Genomic DNA, 23,093 nt, shown 5'->3' with positions numbered 1-23,093 from the left:
CTCCAGGCCTCAGGAGAAGGGCAACATCCATCATAGTCAACATGGTAAATAAACCACCCTCTCCCCCCTATTGGATGTTGATGTTTCAGCTGAAGGGATACTGGCAAACAGAGGTATTGGAGGATAGTTCTAGGGAGACTTTTTTCCTTATTCAAGGTTCCAGTCCCTCGCCCAATCAGAGTGTGATGGGAAGCAGATGTCCCACTTCGTCAGCCCCATTAGACAAGAGGAAGACTCATCCACGCTCCTAATAGCCCTTATTAACCATCAACACTCAAGCGCTTTCATTTGGCCAATCTGCTGTCCGAGTTAAAGACGTCAATTCACGCGATCCATCTGCAGGAGGTGGCAGGAAGCAATTCTGAGCGGCGCCAGTGTACGGTGTCCCCTCTTGCCCAAACTTTCAACTCCCTAATTATGCCTGAACTCCTAAAGGTAATACATGACCTTTAGCAAATGAGCTACTGCAATTCCAACTACCGTTGCCCTCCGTAGCCGACGAGAGAAATAGGGAAATACAGTTTTCCCTAAATTTCAATGAAATATGTTGCTGTTGGCAGGCGTCCCAGCTCTGTTAACATAAGACCCTGCTCCCTGTGGTACTCTGGCTGTGGTCTGCTCTGATACCCACAGGATGTCTGGAGCGAGCAAAGGGGCTACTGTGAACGGTGCCAACATACAGAGCCCCTTAGGGCCTGGGGCCACACACTCACATTACACATGGTATCACGTTTTGGCCCATTATTGAATAAAGTATCTTCATAAAAATGAGGTAGTGTATAATCAACCTCTCTGCACAGCCACAGGGGCATATTTTGTTGTTATTGTTGAAAAATATATATGTCACATTGAAGTAGCTCACTGTTGAGGTGGTTAGTTGATATTTTCCATTCATGACACAGCAAATTCGCAGAAGCATTAAAACAGTCAAATGCAACAGGCAGCAAGAACTCTGTAAATCTAGATAAATGTGGATAATCTCCATCGTACAGGGAGAGTAAAATTACTTGACAAACTGAAAACGCAGTGTTGTTTTAACAACCAATAACTTTTCATTGATACTTACCACACCTAAAGGGTCCGGCCGTGACGCCAATTAGGACATGATTAGCTTTCCAAGACAGCAGCCTTTCTGTATTCTAAACAGTTCTCAGGCTCTATTATATTTCATGCATAACTCAAAATGAGGAAGTTATGAAATTCTCTGCATATACAGATGATAGATCAGATATGGTCCCCTAAAACTCCTTTCCGAACAGAGCCTGACTTTAGAAGTACTGTATTGTCATATCGAATGTGGCTTCCATTTAATAGATTTTCTGTTGCTAGAATAGTTACATTGAAACAAGTTTGACACACAGGGACTAAAGATCGGTGGCAAATGTCTGAGGTTTGTGGTTGTGACCAATGTGTCAGCAGAAACTCAGATACACATATATATATACACACACACACACACTGTAGTTTGAGTGACTCTTTCAGTGAGCCAAAAAGATTTTATAAGTTCAGCTCAGACCAGTGCCAGCTATATTGCGATATTGGCATTCAAACATGGCTGAGATGTCTGCTTCAAAATCAATGGAAGTAATGTTGGAGCGTTTCTATCGGATATCTCTGCTTTGTTCAGACTGGAGTCCCATTGTATTGGGAGTTCTGCCTAACTTCTGTACCATCTGGAGAACTACTGAACTCGCTCCAAATCCCATAACTGAATTTGAAATTGAAGCGTAAATGTTTGTGTTGGTTGGTCCACATCCAGAGAGAATGATCAAATTCTTTGCTCTTGCTAAGTTTTACATTTTTAGATCTTCACATGCATAAGTGCATGAATGTTCATAGGCCAAACTTCTGTAATGTTCTCCGGAACACTGGAAAATAGCCCTGGTATTCCAGTATTCCTCTGAGAATGCAGGACAGGAGTTTGAAAATTGTATGGTCAAGGATAATTGAAACTGTGAGAGGGGAGATTTATTTAGGTATACTGCTAGGTCTTTTGCATATCTAATGGCACCTCCATTTCTTTGTCAAAGTCAATGCAAAATATGCGCGCTGCAGAGTTGGCTATCAAGCTCAGTTACATTTACAGCCTACAGCCCTTGGCACGTTCCAACAAAACAAACCATACAGAGATACATTCATGTAAAAAATTCCTTAATGAATCATCTAGGGTCAGATCGCAGCAGAATGGCATTGTACTGTATTGGGTTTTCTACCCACAATTAAACTTCTCCATGGTAAGACGGTGCATTTCTTTTTTCCTAACCAACTAGAATTGTCCTGGAGGCTCAGTGTTCTACATCTAATTTCACCTCTGTGTTTCCTGTCATGTTTCTATTTGTAGCAGCACAACTGGTGCTTCTTGGTGGCCAACCCGAGCTGAATGTCCATGCATTTCTTAAAGCCTACTCACACAACATACAGACCAAAAGCCCATGTGAAATTGGATACACACAGTGTAGGCCTACATGCACATAGCACCAGTCCTAATTCAGAGTCTGATTCACTGGTATTTATATCAGCAAAACAATCTTCAGATATTGCAGAGAGCATACTCTCTCTATTTGCTCAACCGTTCCTCAAATTCAATACGGAAATAACTGGTAGGAAGGCAAATAGCCATAAAGGCGTTTCCACCTGATTGGAGCATTGGGTTGGCTGTGAAAGTTCTACAAACAAGATGCTAACAAGTTTAGGATGTGACTGTTCGGTTGGAGATGGAGTAGTGGGATCGAGTGGCAGCAAGCTCTTTGGTCAGGACCAGACTTATGTAGAAACCAGATGGTCAGCTAGCTCCACTGTGCTCTGACTGCTCTCTGTCCACCTTTCTCCCTCATCTAGTCTCTGTCTGTAGCAGGCGACAGCCCTCCCCAAGTATGGCCACACACTGGCAGCTGCGCTGAAAACTAATCACAGGCGAAGAAAGTGGATCCGCCAACCCCTCTTCCTGTCAGCAGGGATATCAAGGTGAACTTGGGGACTCCTTAAATAACCAGCCCCACGACCTCTTCACCCCCACCCCAGCGCAAAGATTAGATGAAACCTCTTGTTTATAAGGGCAAATAGGGGTCTTGTTGAACTACATTATCATCTACAGGGAGAGTTTCAATTGTTTTTATTTTTAAAGAGACTCTGGATTCACTGGCTTTACTGCACCGGGTTCATTTAGGTGCCATGTGTGTGCTCACTCCCAGCGTCTCACTCTTTCTCCCTCTCTGTCTTTCTTTCTGCTGCTCTCTTTTCTCACTTGCTCACTCTAAAATTCACTTGTTATGGCCATCACATGGTTGGAGAGGTACTTATCCAATAGAACTCAAAGTATTCTTAAATGGAACAGAGCAGTATCCCTCAGGGTAGTTGTCTTCGGCCGCTACTCTTGATAGTCTTTCATGGTTGAGGGTTGAGAAGAAATGTAAAACTTCTCTTCTAGTCTTTTTAAGAAACATTTTTGTGTTGAAAATGCCTAACTATTTGTATAATCTATTTGCATACACTTCAAACAGACATACATACATACCCCACCAGACGCACCACTATGGGTTTCTTCACTGTACCCAAACCAAAAACAGATGTAATGAGTCGCGCAGTTATGTATAGAGCCATGTCATTGTGGAATGCACTGCCACCAGAGGTTACACAAGCAAGTTTTTTTTTTTTAAACATAAAAAACATATCGCATCTCTCTGCTGCTCTCTCTCTCCCGTTCTGCTGAACACCCTCTGCTGATCTCTCTCTCTTACACACACTCTCTGCTGCTCTCGTCTCCCGTTCTGCTGATCTCTCTCTCTTACACACACTCTCTGCTGCTCTCGTCTCCCGTTCTGCTGATCTCTCCCTCTCTCTCTCACACACACACACACACACACACACATGAGCTGCATTGGTCTGTCAGCGAGCGTGCTATAGGCATGCGCTGAGTGCCCAGCATGCCAGTTAGTCAATGAGCGCCACTACCCTGAAGAGAAACTGGCACTGGAGCAACACTGACAAGAGTCAATGTTTGTACATAGCGTTATCTCCCCAAGTGGTCTTTCACCTCCTCTAAACAAGTCCAATTTAGATTCATGGACAAGCATGCTAATGTAGACTCAATAGGAATGGACTGTCTTTCCAGAACGTTTTGATACACAGGATGTGCATTTAACATCTCCACTTAAAACTGTACTTTAAACATCTGAAGAACAACTAAAATAACAACAATATAAATACAAATAAACTCTCTTAATATCGTAAAAAAAATAATACAAGGAAATAAAGAATATGCATTATGCTAATGTATCACATGGGGGTAGTGTTGGAGAGAGCTCTGTCGGTGTCATGGAGAGAGTTCTGTGTGTGTCGTGCAGTGCTGTGCGTTTGTCTTCATGCCCGGCCTCAGGCCAGATAGTGGCTGTGTGAAGGACAGTGGGTGGCAGCGCCTGCCTGCCTGGCTGGCTCCCTCGTTGCCCTGGACTCTGTGGGTGGCGTGGGTGGTGAAGGGGTAGAGCAGGGGTCAGCTAAGCCAACCATGCCAGGCTGCCAGCCCTGTTGCAAGGGGTTCTGATTACACCCTCTTCTGTCTCTGGACGGGTAAACTGTCAAAGCCCGCTTCTCCCCTCTCGGGATGCAGGCTTTAAAGGCCTTTATCCTCTGCCGCCTTCCTGCTATCCCCCATTCCCCCTTTTTCCCTGGATTAATCCTCCCAGATGGATGGGACAAGACTTTGTGCCCTGCTCTTTTCCAAAGCAATGTGGAGATGATAGATCCACTCTGGCCTGCCTGTCCCAGGATGTTGTCCAACCAGTGGCAGTGACATGCTCTTCCAAAGATAGAATCCCCCCCTTTACCCTTACATACACCCTCCCATCCCTCCTAGCTCAATGTTGGTCACTGTTGTGATTTCAAGCCACAAACCAGCTAAATCCAGGGAGTTAGCTCTTTGGTGAAGCGGAAATGCAAATGACAAGAGGGGAAAGGGTGGGCTCGCTCGCTCTCTTTTCTCTTTTTGCGGACGTTAGATCCAATGTGTTGATTCAAGTCAGCACTGGGGTCAACTCTTGGAAAAAGGGCCTGGATCAATCTCCCTGTCACAGACATTTTCCTACACTTTGACAGATTATTATTTACTTGTATTCATTCGGTAAAAAATATGAATATATATATACACACAATATAGTTATAATGATTGAAATATTGATATACATGTATACATGAATGTTATTAATTTGCTACAAACGCGCACAAAGTCACCATATCGCCATGTGCAACTCCTCTGACAGCATAGACATCGATGTCAACACCGTTGATGACAGAGCCGATAGATACTCACGCACACGTTTTTACACCCATAAGTCAGAGGGCTAACATACACACGCTGTATCGTCCGCGCATGAAACAACACAAATGCTTCACTCCCTTTGTCTCTTTGTTTATCTGACTGTGACATGAAACTCCCTGCTGTCCCTGTCACCAAGATCGTCTCACATTAGCATTATGCTGATGAGCATTTCCCCTTGAATTACCTGTACATTTACATACATTTGAGAATGTTTTATTTTCATATTCATAAAATCAGATTTATGCAACTGGGGGACTTCACTGTGATAATCAATTCACCACAGCTATGTGAAATAGTTCAGCTAACACATTTCCAAAAATCCAGAATAAACACCACAAACATCCAAGCCATTACAAATAACAATTTGTGAATGACCAGCCAACCAAAACAACAGTCTCAGAGCCGAGGGCTTTGTGAAATACGTTAATCCATGCTGCTAAGAATACGACTATCGCTCTATTTGGCGTTGGTCAATATGTGACCATTAACATGAGGTAATGGGAAGGTGACACATGGGTCTTACTGACCCCCTCGCCATGTTTCGCTATGGCAGCATGTGATGCTTATTAGACACTCAGGGATGTACAGTACACATCTCCGCATACCCAGATGATTCATGGGCACAATTCAGCCATTGGCCATGTCTGACTTTTTATATCCAGGAACTTGGTATTAGACAACAGAGAGTCGTCAGTGTTATAGCGGCAATGAGGAGTTGAGTCACAAATTGTTATAAAAATATATCATAATCATGATACTTAGCGTAAATGAAAAGTGAAATGTTTAAAGCATGCTAATTACCCAGCTCCGTTTAGCATGTCCCACGAGAGGATATTTTTTTTCCAACTTCTCACAAACATGTCAAGCCGTAATTAATGCCTCGTGTCCTTCGAGTGAAGTACTCACTCTGACCACAGTTCAACAGATTCCACTCAACAGCACACCGTACATACATCATTTACCACCTTTGCACCAAAGGGACAACTATGCAGACTTTACAATGATACGTTCCTTTCAGTCAAGTGAAGCTGACAACAAGGTCACAATCAATCAAATACTACATCTGTTGACGTTTGAGGGACAATTGGAGAGCTCTTCAGGACGAAAGCGTTCCTCTTCAGTCAACATAGCAACCACTACTTAAATAAACAAAATAATTGGAGCCATGTGGACACTGTGTGCCACCTTGATTGACAGGGCCAGGATGGACACTGGGAGCACTGTAATAGCCATATTTTCACTGTCTTCAGGAAGTATTCACACCCCTTGACTTGTTCCACAGTTTGTTGTGCTACAGCCTGAATTTGAAATGGATTAACTTTAGATTTTTTTGTCACTGACCTACACACAATACACCATAATGTCAAAGTAGAATCGTGTTTTCAGACATTTTTACAAGTTGATTTAAAAATGAAAAGCTGAAATATCTGTATTCAACCCCTTTATTGTGGTAAGCCTAAATATGTTCAGGAGTAAAAATGTGCTTAACATGCTTAACAAGTCACATAATAAGTTGGACTCACTCTGTGTGCAATAATAGTGTATAACATGATTTTTGAACAGCTACCTCATCTCTGTACCCCAGACATACAATTATCTGTAAGGTCCCTCAGTTGAGCAGTGAATTTCAAACACCGATTCAACCACAAAGACCAGGGAGGTTTTCCAATGCCTAGCAAAGGGCACCTATTGGTAGCAATCGTTCCGTTCCTGCTCCCAGCTGTTCCTATTCCCCTAATCAATCATTTAGTCTTCCCCACCTGTTCCCGATCCTTTTCCCTGATTAGAGTCCCTATTTCTCTCCTTGTTTTCCGTTCCTGCCCTGTCGGATCCTCATCTATAATTCACCGTGCTGTGTCTATGTTTTGCCCTGTCGTGTCGTGTTTCCCTCAGATGCTGCGTGGTGAGCAGGTGTCTGAGTCTGCTAGGTTCAAGTGCCTTCCCGAGGCAACCTGCAGTTCTCGATCAAGTCTCCAGTCTGTTCTCGTCTTTACGAGTAGTATTATGCCTTTTTGTTTTGTAAAGTTTCTTTCTGGATTAAAAACTCTGTTTTCGCCAGTCGCTTTTGGGTCCTCATTCACCTGCATAACAGAAGGATCCGACCAAGGAATGGACCCAGCGACTACAGAGGCTCGTAACACTGCCGTCGAGATCCAAGGAGCCATGCTCGGCAGACACGAGCAGGAATTGTCTGCTGCTCGCCATGCCGTGGAGAACCTGGCCGCTCAGGTTTCCGACCTCTCTGGACAGTTCCAGAGTCTTCGTCTCGTGCCACCTGTTACTTCCTGGCCTGCCGAGCCTCCGGAACCTAGGGTTAATAACCCACCTTGCTACTCCGGGCAGCCCACTGAGTGCCGCTCCTTTCTCACCCAGTGTGATATTGTGTTCTCTCTCAACCCAACACATACTCTGAGAGAGCTCGGGTTGCTTACGTCATTTCACTCCTTACTGGCCGGGCTCGAGAGTGGGGCACAGCTATCTGGGAGGCAAGGGCTGATTGTTCTAACAATTACCAGAACTTTAAAGAGGAGATGATTCGGGTTTTTGACCGTTCAGTTTTTGGTGGGAGGCTTCTAGGGCCCTGGCTTCCCTATGCCAAGGTGATCGATCCATAACGGATTACTCTATAGAGTTTCGCACTCTTGCTGCCTCTAGTGACTGGAACGAGCCGGCGCTGCTCGCTCGTTTTCTGGAGGGACTCCACGCAGTGGTCAAGGATGAGATTCTCTCTCGGGAGGTTCCTTCCAGTGTGGACTCTTTGATTGCTCTCGCCATCCGCATAGAACGACGGGTAGATCTTCGTCACCAGGCTCGTGGAAGAGAGCTCGCATCAACGGTGTTTCCCTGCTCCGCATCGCAACCATCTCCCTCCTCTGGCTCTGAGACTGAGCCCATGCAGCTGGGAGGGATTCGCATCTCGACTAAGGAGAGGGAACGGAGGATCACCAACCGCCTGTGCCTCTATTGCGGATTTGATGGACATTTTGTTAATTCATGTCCAGTAAAAGGCCAGAGCTCATCAGTAAGCGGAGGGCTACTGGTGAGCGCTACTACTCAGGTCTCTTCATCTAGATCCTGTACTACTATGTCGGTCCATCTACGCTGGACCGGTTCGGGTGCTACATGCAGTGCCTTGATTGACTCTGGGGCTGAGGGTTGTTTCATGGACGAAGCATGGGTTCGGAAACATGACATTCCTTTCAGACAGTTAGACAAGCCTACGCCCATGTTTGCCTTAGATGGTAGTCATCTTCCCAGTATCAGATTTGAGACACTACCTTTAACTCTCACAGTATCTGGTAACCACAGTGAGACTATTTCTTTTTTGATTTTTCGTTCACCTTTACACCTGTTGTTTTGGGTCATCCCTGGCTAGTATGTCATAATCCTTCTATTAATTGGTCTAGTAATTCTATCCTATCCTGGAACGTTTCTTGTCATGTGAAGTGTTTAATGTCTGCCATCCCTCCCATTTCTTCTGTCCCCACTTCTCAGGAGGAACCTGGCGATTTGACAGGAGTGCCGGAGGAATATCATGATCTGCGCACGGTCTTCAGTCGGTCCCGAGCCAACTCCCTTCCTCCTCACCGGTCGTATGATTGTAGTATTGATCTCCTTCCGGGGACCACTCCTCCTCGGGGTAGACTATACTCTCTGTCGGCTCCCGAACGTAAGGCTCTCGAGGATTATTTATCTGTGTCTCTTGACGCCGGTACCATAGTGCCTTCTTCCTCTCCGGCCGGGGCGGGGTTCTTTTTGTTAAGAAGAAGGACGGTACTCTGCCCCTGCGTGGATTATCGAGGGCTGAATGACATAACGGTTAAGAATCGTTATCCGCTTCCCCTTATGTCATCAGCCTTCGAGATTCTGCAGGGAGCCAGGTGCTTTACTAAGTTGGACCTTCGTAACGCTTACCATCTCGTGCGCATCAGAGAGGGGACGAGTGGAAAACGGCGTTTAACACTCCGTTAGGGCATTTTGAGTACCGGGTTCTGCCGTTTGGTCTCGCCAATGCGCCAGCTGTTTTTCAGGCATTAGTTAATGATGTTCTGAGAGACATGCTGAACATCTTTGTTTTTGTCTATCTTGACGATATCCTGATTTTTTCTCCGTCACTCGAGATTCATGTTCAGCACGTTCGACGTGTTCTACAGCGCCTTTTAGAGAATTGTCTCTACGTAAAGGCTGAGAAGTGCTCTTTTCATGTCTCCTCCGTTACTTTTCTCGGTTCCGTTATTTCCGCTGAAGGCATTCAGATGGATTCCGCTAAGGTCCAAGCTGTCAGTGATTGGCCCGTTCCAAGGTCACGTGTCGAGTTGCAGCGCTTTTTAGGTTTCGCTAATTTCTATCGGCGTTTCATTCGTAATTTCGGTCAAGTTGCTGCCCCTCTCACAGCTCTTACTTCTGTCAAGACGTGTTTTAAGTGGTCGGTTCCGCCCAGGGAGCTTTTGATCTTCTAAAAGAACGTTTTACGTCCGCTCCTATCCTCGTTACTCCTGACGTCACTAGACAATTCATTGTCGAGGTTGGCCTTCAGAGGTAGGCGTGGGAGCCATTCTATCCCAGCGCTTCCAGTCTGACGATAAGGTTCATCCTTGCGCTTATTTTTCTCATCGCCTGTCGCCATCTGAGCGCAACTATGATGTGGGTAACCGTGAACTGCTCGCCATCCGCTTAGCCCTAGGCGAATGGCGACAGTGGTTGGAGGGCGACCGTTCCTTTTGTCGTTTGGACAGACCATAAGAACCTTGAGTACATCCGTTCTGCCAAACGACTTAATGCCCGTCAAGCTCGTTGGGCGTTGTTTTTCGCTCGTTTCGAGTTTGTGATTTCTTACCGTCCGGGTAGCAAGAACACCAAGCCTGATGCCTTATCCCGTCTGTTTAGTTCTTCTGTGGCTTCTACTGATCCCGAGGGGATTCTTCCTTATGGGCGTGTTGTCGGGTTGACAGTCTGGGGAATTGAAAGACAGGTTAAGCAAGCACTCACGCACACTGCGTCGCCGCGCGCTTGTCCTAGTAACCTCCTTTTCGTTCCTGTTTCCACTCGTCTGGCTGTTCTTCAGTGGGCTCACTCTGCCAAGTTAGCTGGTCATCCCGGTGTTCGAGGCACTCTTGCGTCTATTCGCCAGCGCTTTTGGTGGCCGACTCAGGAGCGTGACACGCGCCGTTTCGTGGCTGCTTGTTCGGACTGCGCGCAGACTAAGTCGGGTAACTCTCCTCCTGCCGGTCGTCTCAGACCGCTCCCCATTCCTTCTCGACCATGGTCTCACATCGCCCTAGACTTCATTACCGGTCTGCCTTTGTCTGCGGGGAAGACTGTGATTCTTACGGTTGTCGATAGGTTCTCTAAGGCGGCACATTTCATTCCCCTCGCTAAACTTCCTTCCGCTAAGGAGACGGCACAAATCATTATCGAGAATGTGTTCAGAATTCATGGCCTCCCGTTAGACGCCGTTTCAGACAGAGGCCCGCAATTCACGTCACAGTTTTGGAGGAGTTCTGTCGTTTGATTGGTGCGTCCGTCAGTCTCTCTTCCGGGTTTCATCCCCAGTCTAACGGTCAAGCAGAGAGGGCCAATCAGACGATTGGTCGCATACTACGCAGCCTTTCTTTCAGAAACCCTGCGTCTTGGGCAGAACAGCTCCCTGGGCAGAATACGCTCACAACTCGCTTCCTTCGTCTGCTACCGGGTTATCTCCGTTTCAGAGTAGTCTGGGTTACCAGCCTCCTCTGTTCTCATCCCAGCTTGCCGAGTCCAGCGTTCCCTCCGCTCAAGCGTTTGTCCAACGTTGTGAGCGCACCTGGAGGAGGGTGAGGTCTGCACTTTGCCGTTACAGGGCACAGACTGTGAGCCGCCAATAAACGCAGGATTAAGAGTCCAAGGTATTGTTGCGGCCAGAGAGTGTGGCTTTCCACTCGCAACCTTCCTCTTACGACAGCTTCTCGTAAGTTGACTCCGCGGTTCATTGGTCCGTTCCGTGTCTCCCAGGTCGTCAATCCTGTCGCTGTGCGACTGCTTCTTCCGCGACATCTTCGTCGCGTCCATCCTGTCTTCCATGTCTCCTGTGTCAAGCCCTTTCTTCGCACCCCGTTCGTCTTCCCCCCCTCCCGTCCTTGTCGAGCGCACCTATTTACAAGGTACGTAAGATCATGGACATGCGTTCTCGGGGACGGGGTCACCAATACTTAGTGGATTGGGAGGGTTACGGTCCTGAGGAGAGGAGTTGGGTTCCGTCTCGGGACGTGCTGGACCGTTCACTTATTGATGATTTCCTCCGTTGCCGCCAGGGTTCCTCCTCGAGTGCGCCAGGAGGCGCTCGGTGCCAGTGGGGGTACTGTCATGTTTTGTCATTAATTATCATGTCTTGTCCCTGTGCTTCCCCTTCTATTCGTTTCCCTCTGCTGGTCTTATTAGGTTCTTTCCCTCTTTCTATCCTCTCTCTCCCCCTCCCTCTCTCACTCTCTCGCTCTCTCTTCTCTCTATCGTTCCGTTCCTGCTCCCAGCTGTTCCTATTCCCCTAATCAATCATTTAGTCTTCCCACACCTGTTCCCGATCCTTTTCCCTGATTAGAGTCCCTATTTCTCTCCTTGTTTTCCGTTCCTGCCCCGTCGGATCCTCATCTATAATTCACCGTGCTGTGTCTATGTTTTGCCCTGTCGTGTCGTGTTTCCCTCAGATGCTGCGTGGTGAGCAGGTGTCTGAGTCTGCTAGGTTCAAGTGCCTTCCCGAGGCAACCTGCAGTTCTCGATCAAGTCTCCTGTCTGTTCTCGTCTTTACGAGTAGTATTATGCTTTTTGTTTTGTAAAGTTTCTTTCTGGATTAAAAACTCTGTTTTCGCCAAGTCGCTTTTGGGTCCTCATTCACCTGCATAACAGAATATCCCTTTGAGCATGGTGAAGTCATTAATTACACTTTGAATGGTGTATAAATATACTGACTACAAAGATACAGGCGTCCTTCCTAACTCAGTTGCCAGAGAGGAAGGAAACAACTCAATGATTTTACCATGAGGCCAATGGACTTTAAAACAGTTACAGAGTTTAATGGCCGTGATAGGAGAAAACTGAGGATGGATAAACAACATTGTAGTTACTCCACAATACTAACCTAATTGGCAGAGTGAAAAGAAGGAAGCCTGTACAGAATAAAACATATCCCAAAACATGCATCCTGTTGCAACAAGGAATAAAAGCAATACTGCAAAAGATGTGGCAAAGCAATTAACTTTTTGTCCTGAATACAAAGTGCTATGTTTGGAGGAAAATCCAATACAACACATTAGTGAGTACCACTCTATATTTTCAAGCACAGTGGTGGCTGCTTCATGTTGACAGAGCTTGAAGAACTTTGAAAAGAATAATGGGCAAATGTTGCACAATCCAGGTGTGGAAAGCTCTTAGAGACTTACCCAGAAATACTCACAGCTATAATCTCTGCAGAAGGGAATTCTACAAAGAATTGACTCAGGGGTGTGAATACTTAATGTGAATTAGATATTTCTGTATTTAATTTTCCATAAATGTATTTTTTTAATTCAGGCTGTAGCACAACAAAATGTGGAATAATTTAAGGGGTATGAATACTTTCAGAAGGCACTGTACATACACATATCCCACAATGCATTGCTTCAGAATCCTGGTGGCAGGCTGCAAAGGGACAACAGCCACACTGTCCGGATGAACTGAACCGGGGTATCTGTCATTGTTAAAGGGCGACTGCACTTCCTGATTTGGCCTTGTTTTTCCTCAATGACCATTAAGAATTGCTAGCAGCCATGACTGAAGGCAAACAAGAGTGGTCTTGGAGGTGTGGTTTTTCCTGGGTGTGCCTTTGCCATTCAAGTTGAGGACTTCTCCCCTCCTGACTGACTCACCATCTCGAGATAGTCAGCTAATTCAGTACCATGTGTAGGCTAAAGCCTGCGCTGTGTTTAGCCAAGCTGACAGCAGCTAGCTAGCATAGCTTGGTGATATCTACAGCTGGCTATCCCATCTCGCGTATATTTCTCTGTCAATTGCGTTATGGCAAGACAGCGAGAGTCAGTGTCTGGAATGTGTTTCATAAGACACGCGTTCTACAACGCATTGCTACTAAAGTAGCTTGCAACTTGTTTTCAACGTTTCATCATGTCATGTAAATACATGTTAGTGCGAAAACGTTATAAACTACAGCGAGTGGAATGCCTGCGGTCCTCGGTCAGTTCAGCTGTCCTACAACACAATATGCTGGCTAGTTTTGTCTAGTCTCATCTCTCCTTATGTCCACTGTTAGGTCTTTCCTGGAAGACAAATCCCATAACTAATATCGCTATAGGTGTAGGCTACATGTAGACATTACACAAACATTGTCCAGCTTGACTGTAGATACATCAACAACAAAAAATGTATGGATGTGTTCGTGTTACAAAGACAAAACATTTTCTGATGTAAATATCATATTGATGTGCTTATAAAGACTGATTTCCTACACTTAACCTAACAAATCAAAATATGCTGTGTGTAGATTACAACTTCAGTTGTCTAACCAGAACTAGAATGGCATTTCCATTATTATGGTCTATTTTCTCAAATCTAACGATTTGTCTGTGTAACACCCTGACACACACAGCTCTCTGGGTGAGGTTCTGTCTTCAACTCTCCAGTAGGTGATGAAGTCCCTTCCATCTACGTAATGTATTACAGGTTATGGACTTCTGCACTCAGGTGGCAGGAGGGGTGGAGTGGTTGACACTTCATCCTGGATATGAAAGAATTTGCCTCACGGTTCCAGCAGAACTACAATGACATTCAGTCTCATGGGATGGGTGGCCAAAAATAACTAACTGAAAGCCAAACCCCCAATATGACCATATTGAGGCATGTCACGGTGCTTGTATGGCTATATGCTACATTTTTTAATTGAACCTTTATTTAACTAGGAAAGTCAGTTAATGACAAATACTTATTTACAATGACGGCCTAGAAACAGCCGAACGACAGATTCTTATCTTGTCAGGTCGGAGATTCGATCTAGCAACCTTTCAGTTACAGGCCCAACGCTCTAACCACTAGGCTACCTGCCGCACCAAAGTTTAGTTCCCTGACCGGGAATCGAACACAGGTCATGAGAGTGCCGAATCCTAACCACTAGGCTACCTACCGCCCCAAAGTTTAGTTCCCAGACCGGGAATGAGAGTGCCGAATCCTAACCACTAGACATGCCACTGCCTACTTCATTTGTTCATTTATTAAACAAGACAGCTCGTGGTCCAGTGCCTTTATCACAGTCAACACACCTATATTTAAGCTTTAATTAGCTTTATTTTGTTATAATTTTGGGGAGTGGCGGCCAAATCTCTGCAGGCCCACCCACCAACAAATGTCTGGCTATGCTACTGTTTGGAACTGTTGTCTTCATACACTGACAGCTTAGGTCAGCAAACCAAAAGTACATTTTCACATTAAGTATATTCAGGAATGGTTAGCCTAATGTACTTAGAAAACATACATGGAAACAAGGCCTCAGATGAACATTTAACAGCAGTTTTCGAAATGAGTGACCAGCAACTGCCAAACAGTCTGCCCAGGCCATAAAACACAAGCCATCTGGGATGGCTCCAGTTAAAAGGCTCTCACACCTGAAAAGAAAGGGTTGCTCTCAGAAGCTCTGACAGCACGTCCACCTTAACTGGTTTTCACGGAACCTCCGAAGACACTTACCGGTCAGTTAAGACCCTGACATCCTATTGACAAGACCAATTAGCACTAATGTGTGTACGCTCTCACCTCCGCTGGTTCTCACAGGCCTGTTCCGCATAGGCCCACTCATTCACAAACACACACACATACACACTCTTTACTACTTAATGACTGACACCTGGGGGCTTGAGCAGAGAAACAGCAGGTGGGCTTAGTGACAGAAGAACCTTTACCAATACAAGTGTTCCATCTGCTCCTGCCACACACTCTACTGCTCATCCTGTGTCTCCTTGACCTGCTGCCACTCCCCCAGTACTCTCTCCCTCTCTCTGTGTGTGGGCGGCGAGAGGTGTGCTGGAGTCAGAGCAGATCCCCACCAGCTGCAACCTGTTCCATAATCAAGACCTCTACAAATACTCAGCGCTGCCACTTCCACACTGCCAGATCGTAATCTCTGCTCAGTCACTCTACGATTCTATCTGTTTGTTACCATTTAGATCCTGTTATCCTGTTGCACCTGTTTTCCTTGCCTCACGCTGTTTTCCTCTCCGCTACAGTTCTGCCTGCTCTGACTCTGGTCCCTGTCTCCAGTTCCACGTATCGTCATCCTGCTACTCTGTCCTGGATTCCCCACTCTACTGCTACCTTGGATTCCCATCCGGACCTGCTTACCCTGTTCCAACCCTTCTTGTTCCAGCCTCAGCCTCTGCACCTGGTTCCCTGCAACCCACCCAAGCTTCCCCTGACAGGCACTCCATCTTCCCCCTGTGTTTCAATAAATACCTGGTTACTTCATCCCAGTTTCCTCTTCTGAGTGTGCTCTTGGGTTGCCCTGTTCCACTCCACGTAACAACAAGTTTTCCTTGTCAGACACTATGCTTCATGTTTGCTAACAATCCCAATTAAGATGTTCCAGAATGTTTGGTACTAATGGAATATATGCCGTAGGTGCACAACTCTCTGTGGCATAGGTTTCCAAAGGACGAAATACGAATGCTTTTTCTTGACAGTCATTGCTGTTCTGTTCAGTCCACCTATACTATAACTACAGGGTTAGTTGTGAAACGGATGTGGCTAGTTATCAGTGGGCTGCCGTGCCCTGTCGTGCAGCCAAGGAATGCCCTCGTCACACCAGCTTGCATCATGACCCAACGGGACACAAAATGCCGACGCCGCCAACCACTGCCAACTGTGCCCAAAATACACCTACACCTGTCGTCATAATGAAGCTAGCCTGAGGGCACGTGCAAAAGGATAGCAAGATTTGGCATGTACAGTATCAAGTGTAACCATAGTATATACCAGTAAAACCTGTTGGATCCTTGCATCTGTTGCCCCTCCTAAAACTCAGACAATGAATCCTGCATTGTGCGGCAGTGCCATAGCTGCTGCATCAATAAAATCCTCCCTTACTTGCTTTGATCTTGGTCTGTCTTTTCACCCTCCAACCTTGCTGTGACGTTTTTAGTGTTTGCATGGTTTGCTTCGTATCTCTAATGGCTGTCAGTTACACACGTTCAACAACAGAAGCATGCACAAACATGCACACAAGGTATCAGTATCCAACATCAATCAGCAGTGAATCATAAAAGTGTCCTTACGCGCACAGAGTGCTATTAGGCAACTGAGATAACCTCATTTAAACTCCTTCTCTCATCGTCCACGTATGTATTAGTGTTGCACACTATTCCCATTGACAACCTAAGTGCAGTGAATGACCACAATGAAATATATAACACGAATAAAGAAAATTGTTGAATGAAATGTTGCTACAGCAATACCATTATACAAAACAATACATGCTATTAGAGATGTTTAAAGATCCTTGTATGGCAGCCTGAACCCAGATCTGTTTGTGCTTTTGCCTACTCCATTGTCATTGTCTACAATTCCATAAGAGGTTGGTAAGAGAGCAGAAGCAGACCGGCACCAGGCCACACAGATCTCACCATCCCTACTCAACCCTCCACCCTACAGCAGCGGTTTGCCAAATGTAAACGCCCCTCCCACGCGTACATATTCAGGGTAGTGACCCATTTAAGCAGGGCAAACTGAGCTCGCCCAGAGGGGTGAAACTAAAGCGGGATTTGAACAGCGCAGATTAGTCGCGGTGGATAAAACCCTTGATTACGCCTGAGCACAGCTGTAGAGGTGTGCTGGAATCAGTCAAGTGTGAGGGATCGGAGATGAGAGCTGGCGGGACAGAGGCTTAGGCTTACCTGGTGGACAGACGCAGCTATGGGGTGCTTCTCTGGCCTCTCGTGTTTTGGGAAGTCGAGCCGCCAATTTCTGCACGTGGGGGGAAAAAAACGGAAGAGAATGTTAGTCTGTGGATGGTGACGAATCAGAGTTCAAAAGCACATCAACCTAATTATCAATTGACAAAGACCCCTCTCGTCTTTAATCAAGGTATCAAAGTTTGACAATTGACCTCATTAGATAAACAAACACAGTTTGCTTTTCAACCCTAAACTAACACATAACTTCCAGTACTGTCCCACTGCATAGCAGTCAGGGACATTCATAGTACTTACTATCAGAGGCATGCCACGTGTGCTGTTTAGAGGCCTCAAACAGGTGCTGGAGTTGACATGTTATAGTTATGAGTGTTCTGTAATTCTAAGCATCGGGTACAGTAAATGTACTGTGTATGTTACCTCAATGTTCCTATCCGGCCTCTCACCAAGATACTGCACTAGAGACTCTGGAATGGAGCAAACTGGCCATGGAAAAGGGAATCCATTCTTGGTATCAACTTAAAATTTATGAATGTGTTATAGCTCTTCCGTACATATCACTGACTCAGGTCAGCATGGGAATACGCGGTTACGGTCATGTCAAGCAAGCCAGACATGCTCCTAAAATGTGGCTGGCTGGCTGGTTGGCTCCAGATAGCATAGGGTTGGAAATAAAGCGCTCCGTCATTCAAAACTCTCATGCGAAATCCATCTCAAACTGGCTTTTGACATATTTCTCTAAACCGACTTTAAATTAATCATAAATGGGTCCAGGAATGTATTTAGTTGATACTGGCAAGCCTTTCTCTCAGACTCAGCTGGAGATCTCTTTAAAAAGAGACCAGCCACAATGAGAGATACATGTTCTCCAGGCATTTTCTCTACTGATCTCTGAAATGCCAAGCTAAACTTTAAATAAACGAAATACCAACATTTCTAAAGAATTCTCCCACCTGGATAATGGAAAGAAAATAAGACAATACGTAGTGCTGATGGTCCTGAATCTCATCTGTCACGTGACACTAAAAGCTTCCGAAACCACATCAAAGGTCACAGATGACAACCACAGCCACTTTAAATCTCAATGAATAGAGAAGTCTGCTGGGAGAAGAAAAATATGTAATTACAGGACTTCAAACGACCAATATTAAGCAAATTTACAGGCATATCTTTATTTAGATTAAGAATGAATAGGGTGGTCTCTTTACTAGCAGACTGACTTGAGAGTGATAACAGGCATCATGATTTGGATAGACGAATGGTGAGGTGTTATGGTGCAGACATGGCAGCTGAGGCTCTCGCTCCTTTTGGGTTAAGGGGAGAGAGAAAGGGAGGGTAAAGAGGAAGGTACATTCTCCGCCTCTCTGCCTCCCGACTTTAGTGGTAACCCGACGCCAGAGTTTTTGATCTGGTTTTAATATTCTATTTTAAAAGGATGACAAAACATTTTACAATCCCAAAGTCAGATTAATATTAAGACCCTCTGACTTTGCTGCCCAGGGGCCCTGCAATGGAGGCACTATAATGAGCGCTGTCCTCCTGTCCTGTGGCTACATCTCTGTTACTGGAATGAGGGACTTTGGGGCGTATTCTCCATAGCTCTGCTGTGAAACCTATACCCCACTTGACTCTCACTGATTTCTCTAACAGACGTGCCATTAACACATTGGTATCATCAGTCACGTGGTCTTAAATCATTTAACACCAGGACATAAAGTACATTACTGATCTTTTTGTTCTAATCAACAATCTTTGCGTTGTTTCCATGTGTCATAAAGAGATGAATCTCCACACTCGTTTGCCCTCTATAAATTCTGCTCCCTACGGACCCAACAGACACGCCAAAAGATCCACAGGTGTAGATTGTTAAATAAGCTGTAAAAGGAACTTCTTTGCTTGCTGAAGGACCCTAACTCTACCATACACACTTAGAAAAAAGGGTTCCAAAAGGGTTATGCAGCTGTCCCCATACGAGAACCCTTTTAGGTTCCGGGTAGAACTCTTTCGGGTTCCATGTCGAACCCGCTGTTTTCGGGTTTTCCTATGGGGACAGCTGAATAACCCTTTTTGGTTCTATATAGCACCTTTTTCCCCCTAAGAGTACACATCTACAATACACAACATTTTCCTTGTGGTTGTGAGCCTGTGGTTGTTTGGAAATGGCTCGGTGTCCAGAATATTGATATGCAAGAAGAGAATTGTAAAGTGTTTCCATAATGCAGAAAGTTAGAGAGTTCATTCTTATCCACTTCTGCAGAAGTCTCAGCCCCGATCCTTCACTTAGACCTGAACCCTCTTACTGCTAAATCCCCGTGAGAGGTTGAGCTCCGGTCTCGGCCTCAGCCCTACAGTATATGGCCTTGACTCTATCATGCAACGTTACTCTGAGAAAGTACAGAGGCGTCCCCTAGAGTGTGTTGGTTTTATTACCTTGTCTTATTAGTGCATGGAGCATTTATCCCCGCTACTCTGCTGGTGCATTCTGCTCTATCGGACTGCAGCAGTAGATTACATGCAGAGAGATGGCAGGTGGCTGTGTGCTCAGTGCTCAGCAATGGTCTGGCTGCCCAGAGCACCTCAACACCACATCTAGTTTACACACTGTGGGGTGACAGACCAGCAGGGACCAGAGCGAGGAAACCCGGGCAAGGGGAGACGTATTTCTCACTTTTCTACACCTCGGAATCTGGACTGAAACTCACACGAGCTTGAAAAGGGAGAAATGTGCGCTAGGCCTCTGTCAAGCCTACGGAGAACACTTTGTGGTCAATTTTAATGTTGAACAGGCCAGTTTTAGGGTGATGTGTTCAGGGGGTGTCAGAGCATTTTATGGAATGAGTGTCTCTCAAGACTCTTGATTTGTGTTTCAATCAGTGGAATAAATGTTATATTTCTACAGGAGTGGCTTAAACTGCATAGAAAGGAAGCTCACAAGTAATTTTTACCATACAGCTGTGCTTTTTCAGAGCAGTACAGAGATACAGAGCAGGAAATATGTATAATATTTGAGCAACAAAAATTAGAGTACAAAAACATGAACCACGTACATTATCCAATAATGTATGCGATATTACCTCAAAAATCTGAATGTGAATAGTGAGTAATAATTTAGGCCTGTGCAGCTACATTTTCCAGAGAGGATTTCAACGTGTACTAGATTTAAAAAAATGTTTTAACTGTTGGAGGCTCTGGAATGTGTTGTGTGAAACAGGCAAAAGCTGTCAGCAAACAGCGGTCACATCTGCTGTTCCGTCACATTAATAATGTGAATTTATATAAACAGATCTAATCAGCGTGACTGGAGGAAGATTATGGTTATGATTATGGGCCCCACCAGCTCATTGCTACATAGCAGATATTCACTAACTACAAGAATGATAATCAATGTATCAAACCTATAAGATCATTGGGTATTTGTGACATGCACAATGTCAAGTCGGCAAATTCCAAAAGCTGATATTCACTTTCACTTGTAGGCTCTCTTTTCTAACGCACCGTGAGAGGTTTCGCTCTTATTCATCTTGGATTTCAAGGATACAATCTGTGTTGCTCATTTTCTATAGGAACACATACATTTGTATCCTAAAAATAGAGTGTGGTGACCAGGATTGCAGTTGGTAAAAATAGTCTTCTTATGCACTGCAGTCTCTGCGATAAGTGCATTTACAATGATGTCCCGAGTAAAAGTGGAGGGGAACATAACAAACAAAGGTAGGCTAAAGTAAACAAGGGAAGGAAAAACAGGGGCACTGCGGGACTTCAATCACAAGATAAGGAGTTGTTGGTATAGCTGTGGAAGTGGTTCATTAAAGGCCAGCGCAAGGGCGCGTTGAAAAGCAGATTTTAAAACAACAGACGGGATCCCAGGGTCATTCACAGTCCTGTTATCTAAACTATGGTGATGTCCCAAAGATGTACGCAAATTCTCCTCCCATTCGGTTTCAATTTAGGGATAAACTAGACTTTGAACTAAAGCCAGCGTGCTATGGATGTGACACGCTTTTCCATGCATGTGCTATTCCATCGGAATCTAGAGGTAGCCAATGAGAGTGCATGTGATTAAATGCAATATTAAATGTATGTATCCGCAGATGAATATCTTTTTTGCTAAAAAAGTATTACAAACAAACGTATTTGTACTTTGGACATTATATTCTCGTGCATGTTAACATGAGCAGCTGGTCTAATACCAATCGGAACTGCCGCGGCTTCAACCACTTATGGAATGAGTGAGAGACATCGATATGCGGGGTAGGCTACACATCCTATTCATGCCCTTTAAAATAAGATATGTAAACAAAATACGCAATATGATTTTTAGAAAGTAGGCTCGTCAATATTTTCATTAGCATGACCAAAGGAATGAATAAATAGTCATTTAAAAATGTTTCCCCACAGGTGTGAAAAACATTTTCATAACCTAATCATTTGAACAATGCTACAGTAAGTAAGCCTACAAAAAAAGTAAGACTATGGATAAATACATGTTTAATGTGGAATAATTTGGCCATAACCCTTACCTCTTCCAGAATCTGATCTATTCGGCCAAAGATAACTGGTTCCACCTGCTCGAGTGAGATCCACGCGGAGAGCTGCGTATCTCTCTGTTTTTCCAAGTTTAGGATCCTGGACTGAAGCTCCGAGGTTCTCAGATAAACGAGAATGCAAAATCCAAGAGACAATACAGAGAATACGATGCCGACAGTTATACCTGACAAATCTTTCCAATTCCTCCAAAAGCGTTTTTTGCAAGGGTGCTCACTGCAAGTCCTGCCTACACTTCTACCAGCAACTCCCCACTTTTGATCTTCTTCCATGTTTGTTGTGTTTATTCGATTTTTATCCACAACGAAATTCCAACATTCATCGGGAGAAAGGTGAAAAGCGAATTGTAAGGGATATATATCCTTGCGACCTAACTTTTGACAGGGGAGTTGCCTTGGGCAAGTTGCAGCTGTCCTCTTCTCCAACCACCTTACTATATTCAGATGAGTGTCTATATCAAAGTATTATGAGACATTCTGTAGATTTGGATCAATCAATCAGTCATGTCCGAATTGAAAGGGAGCTTTATTCATTTGCCTTGTGGTTCAGCGTTGCCATTTGACGAGATCTTCAAAGCGGTCCTGCAGTGTCCCAGACGACAGTCTCTATCTAGCCTTCTATCTCTGCAAGATCACCAGAGCGCTCTCTGAACAGCTGAAACCCGACCCACTCACTCGCCTCTGCTCTAAAGTGGTTATCGTGGGCCTTTTGCGCCACTGTAGAGTTAGTTGCCTACATGCTCCTCCTATTAGTTGATTTAGGCTAAATGTCGGGGCGGGATTCACGTCGGTGTTGCTGCCCCAGTTGATCCAGCACTAGCTGAGGATATTTTTAGGTCTGCACAGTCTAGATGCGAAGGGAACACGCTAACCCCTTGCTCACCGAAGTGCACGTTATAGACTCTTCCTCATGAGTAGGCCGTTTCTGTCTGTCGAAGAGTAGGAAATCAAGCACTCAAATTCTCTTAAATAGGCCTATATAGTTAATCGAATTGCCTACGGATTTTGTTGGCCTATGCCGAGCCCTATGTTTGATTAAAATGAAGGGGAATTCCAACACCAACCTGAAACCCCGTCACTGTTCAAAGGTATTCTCCTTCTCAGGTGTGTTCCTACTGTCATGTTTCTTCACACATTAAAGTAACTATTGTAACAATAAGGCCCTACCTGAACCACTTCCTTATACACTATATATACAAAACTATGTGGACACCCCTTTAAATTACGTTGCTGACAGGTGTATAAAATCGAGCACACAGCCATGCAATCTCCATAGACAAACATTGGCAGTAGGTTGGCCTTACTGAAGAGCTCAGT

General features: G+C 45.0%; 1 protein-coding gene across 5 annotated transcripts in view; it reads right to left on the bottom strand.

Annotated features, from left to right (window-relative positions):
• Nucleotides 1-22,575, bottom strand: part of LOC124041312 (collagen alpha-1(XIII) chain-like) — a 120,254-nt gene extending 97,679 nt beyond the window's left edge. The window contains exons 1-2 of one of the 5 annotated variants that reach the window (XM_046358768.1): nucleotides 21,753-22,575; nucleotides 17,215-17,284 (exon numbers count right to left, since the gene is read on the bottom strand). In XM_046358768.1, coding sequence (XP_046214724.1) covers nucleotides 17,215-17,284; nucleotides 21,753-22,049 — 367 coding nt within the window. In that variant the 5' untranslated portion in view covers nucleotides 22,050-22,575. The remainder of the gene's footprint in view (nucleotides 1-17,214; nucleotides 17,285-21,752) is intronic. The other 4 variants (XM_046358769.1, XM_046358767.1, XM_046358770.1 and 1 more) reach the window with 4 other exon arrangements.
• Between the last annotated feature and the right edge of the window lie 518 nt (nucleotides 22,576-23,093).

The sequence above is a fragment of the Oncorhynchus gorbuscha genome, linkage group LG08 (genome assembly GCF_021184085.1).
Source record: "Oncorhynchus gorbuscha isolate QuinsamMale2020 ecotype Even-year linkage group LG08, OgorEven_v1.0, whole genome shotgun sequence".
Lineage (NCBI taxonomy): Eukaryota > Metazoa > Chordata > Actinopteri > Salmoniformes > Salmonidae > Oncorhynchus > Oncorhynchus gorbuscha.
The sequence above is the reverse complement of the archived record's forward strand: the minus strand, read 5'-3'. Positions and strand labels throughout refer to the sequence as shown.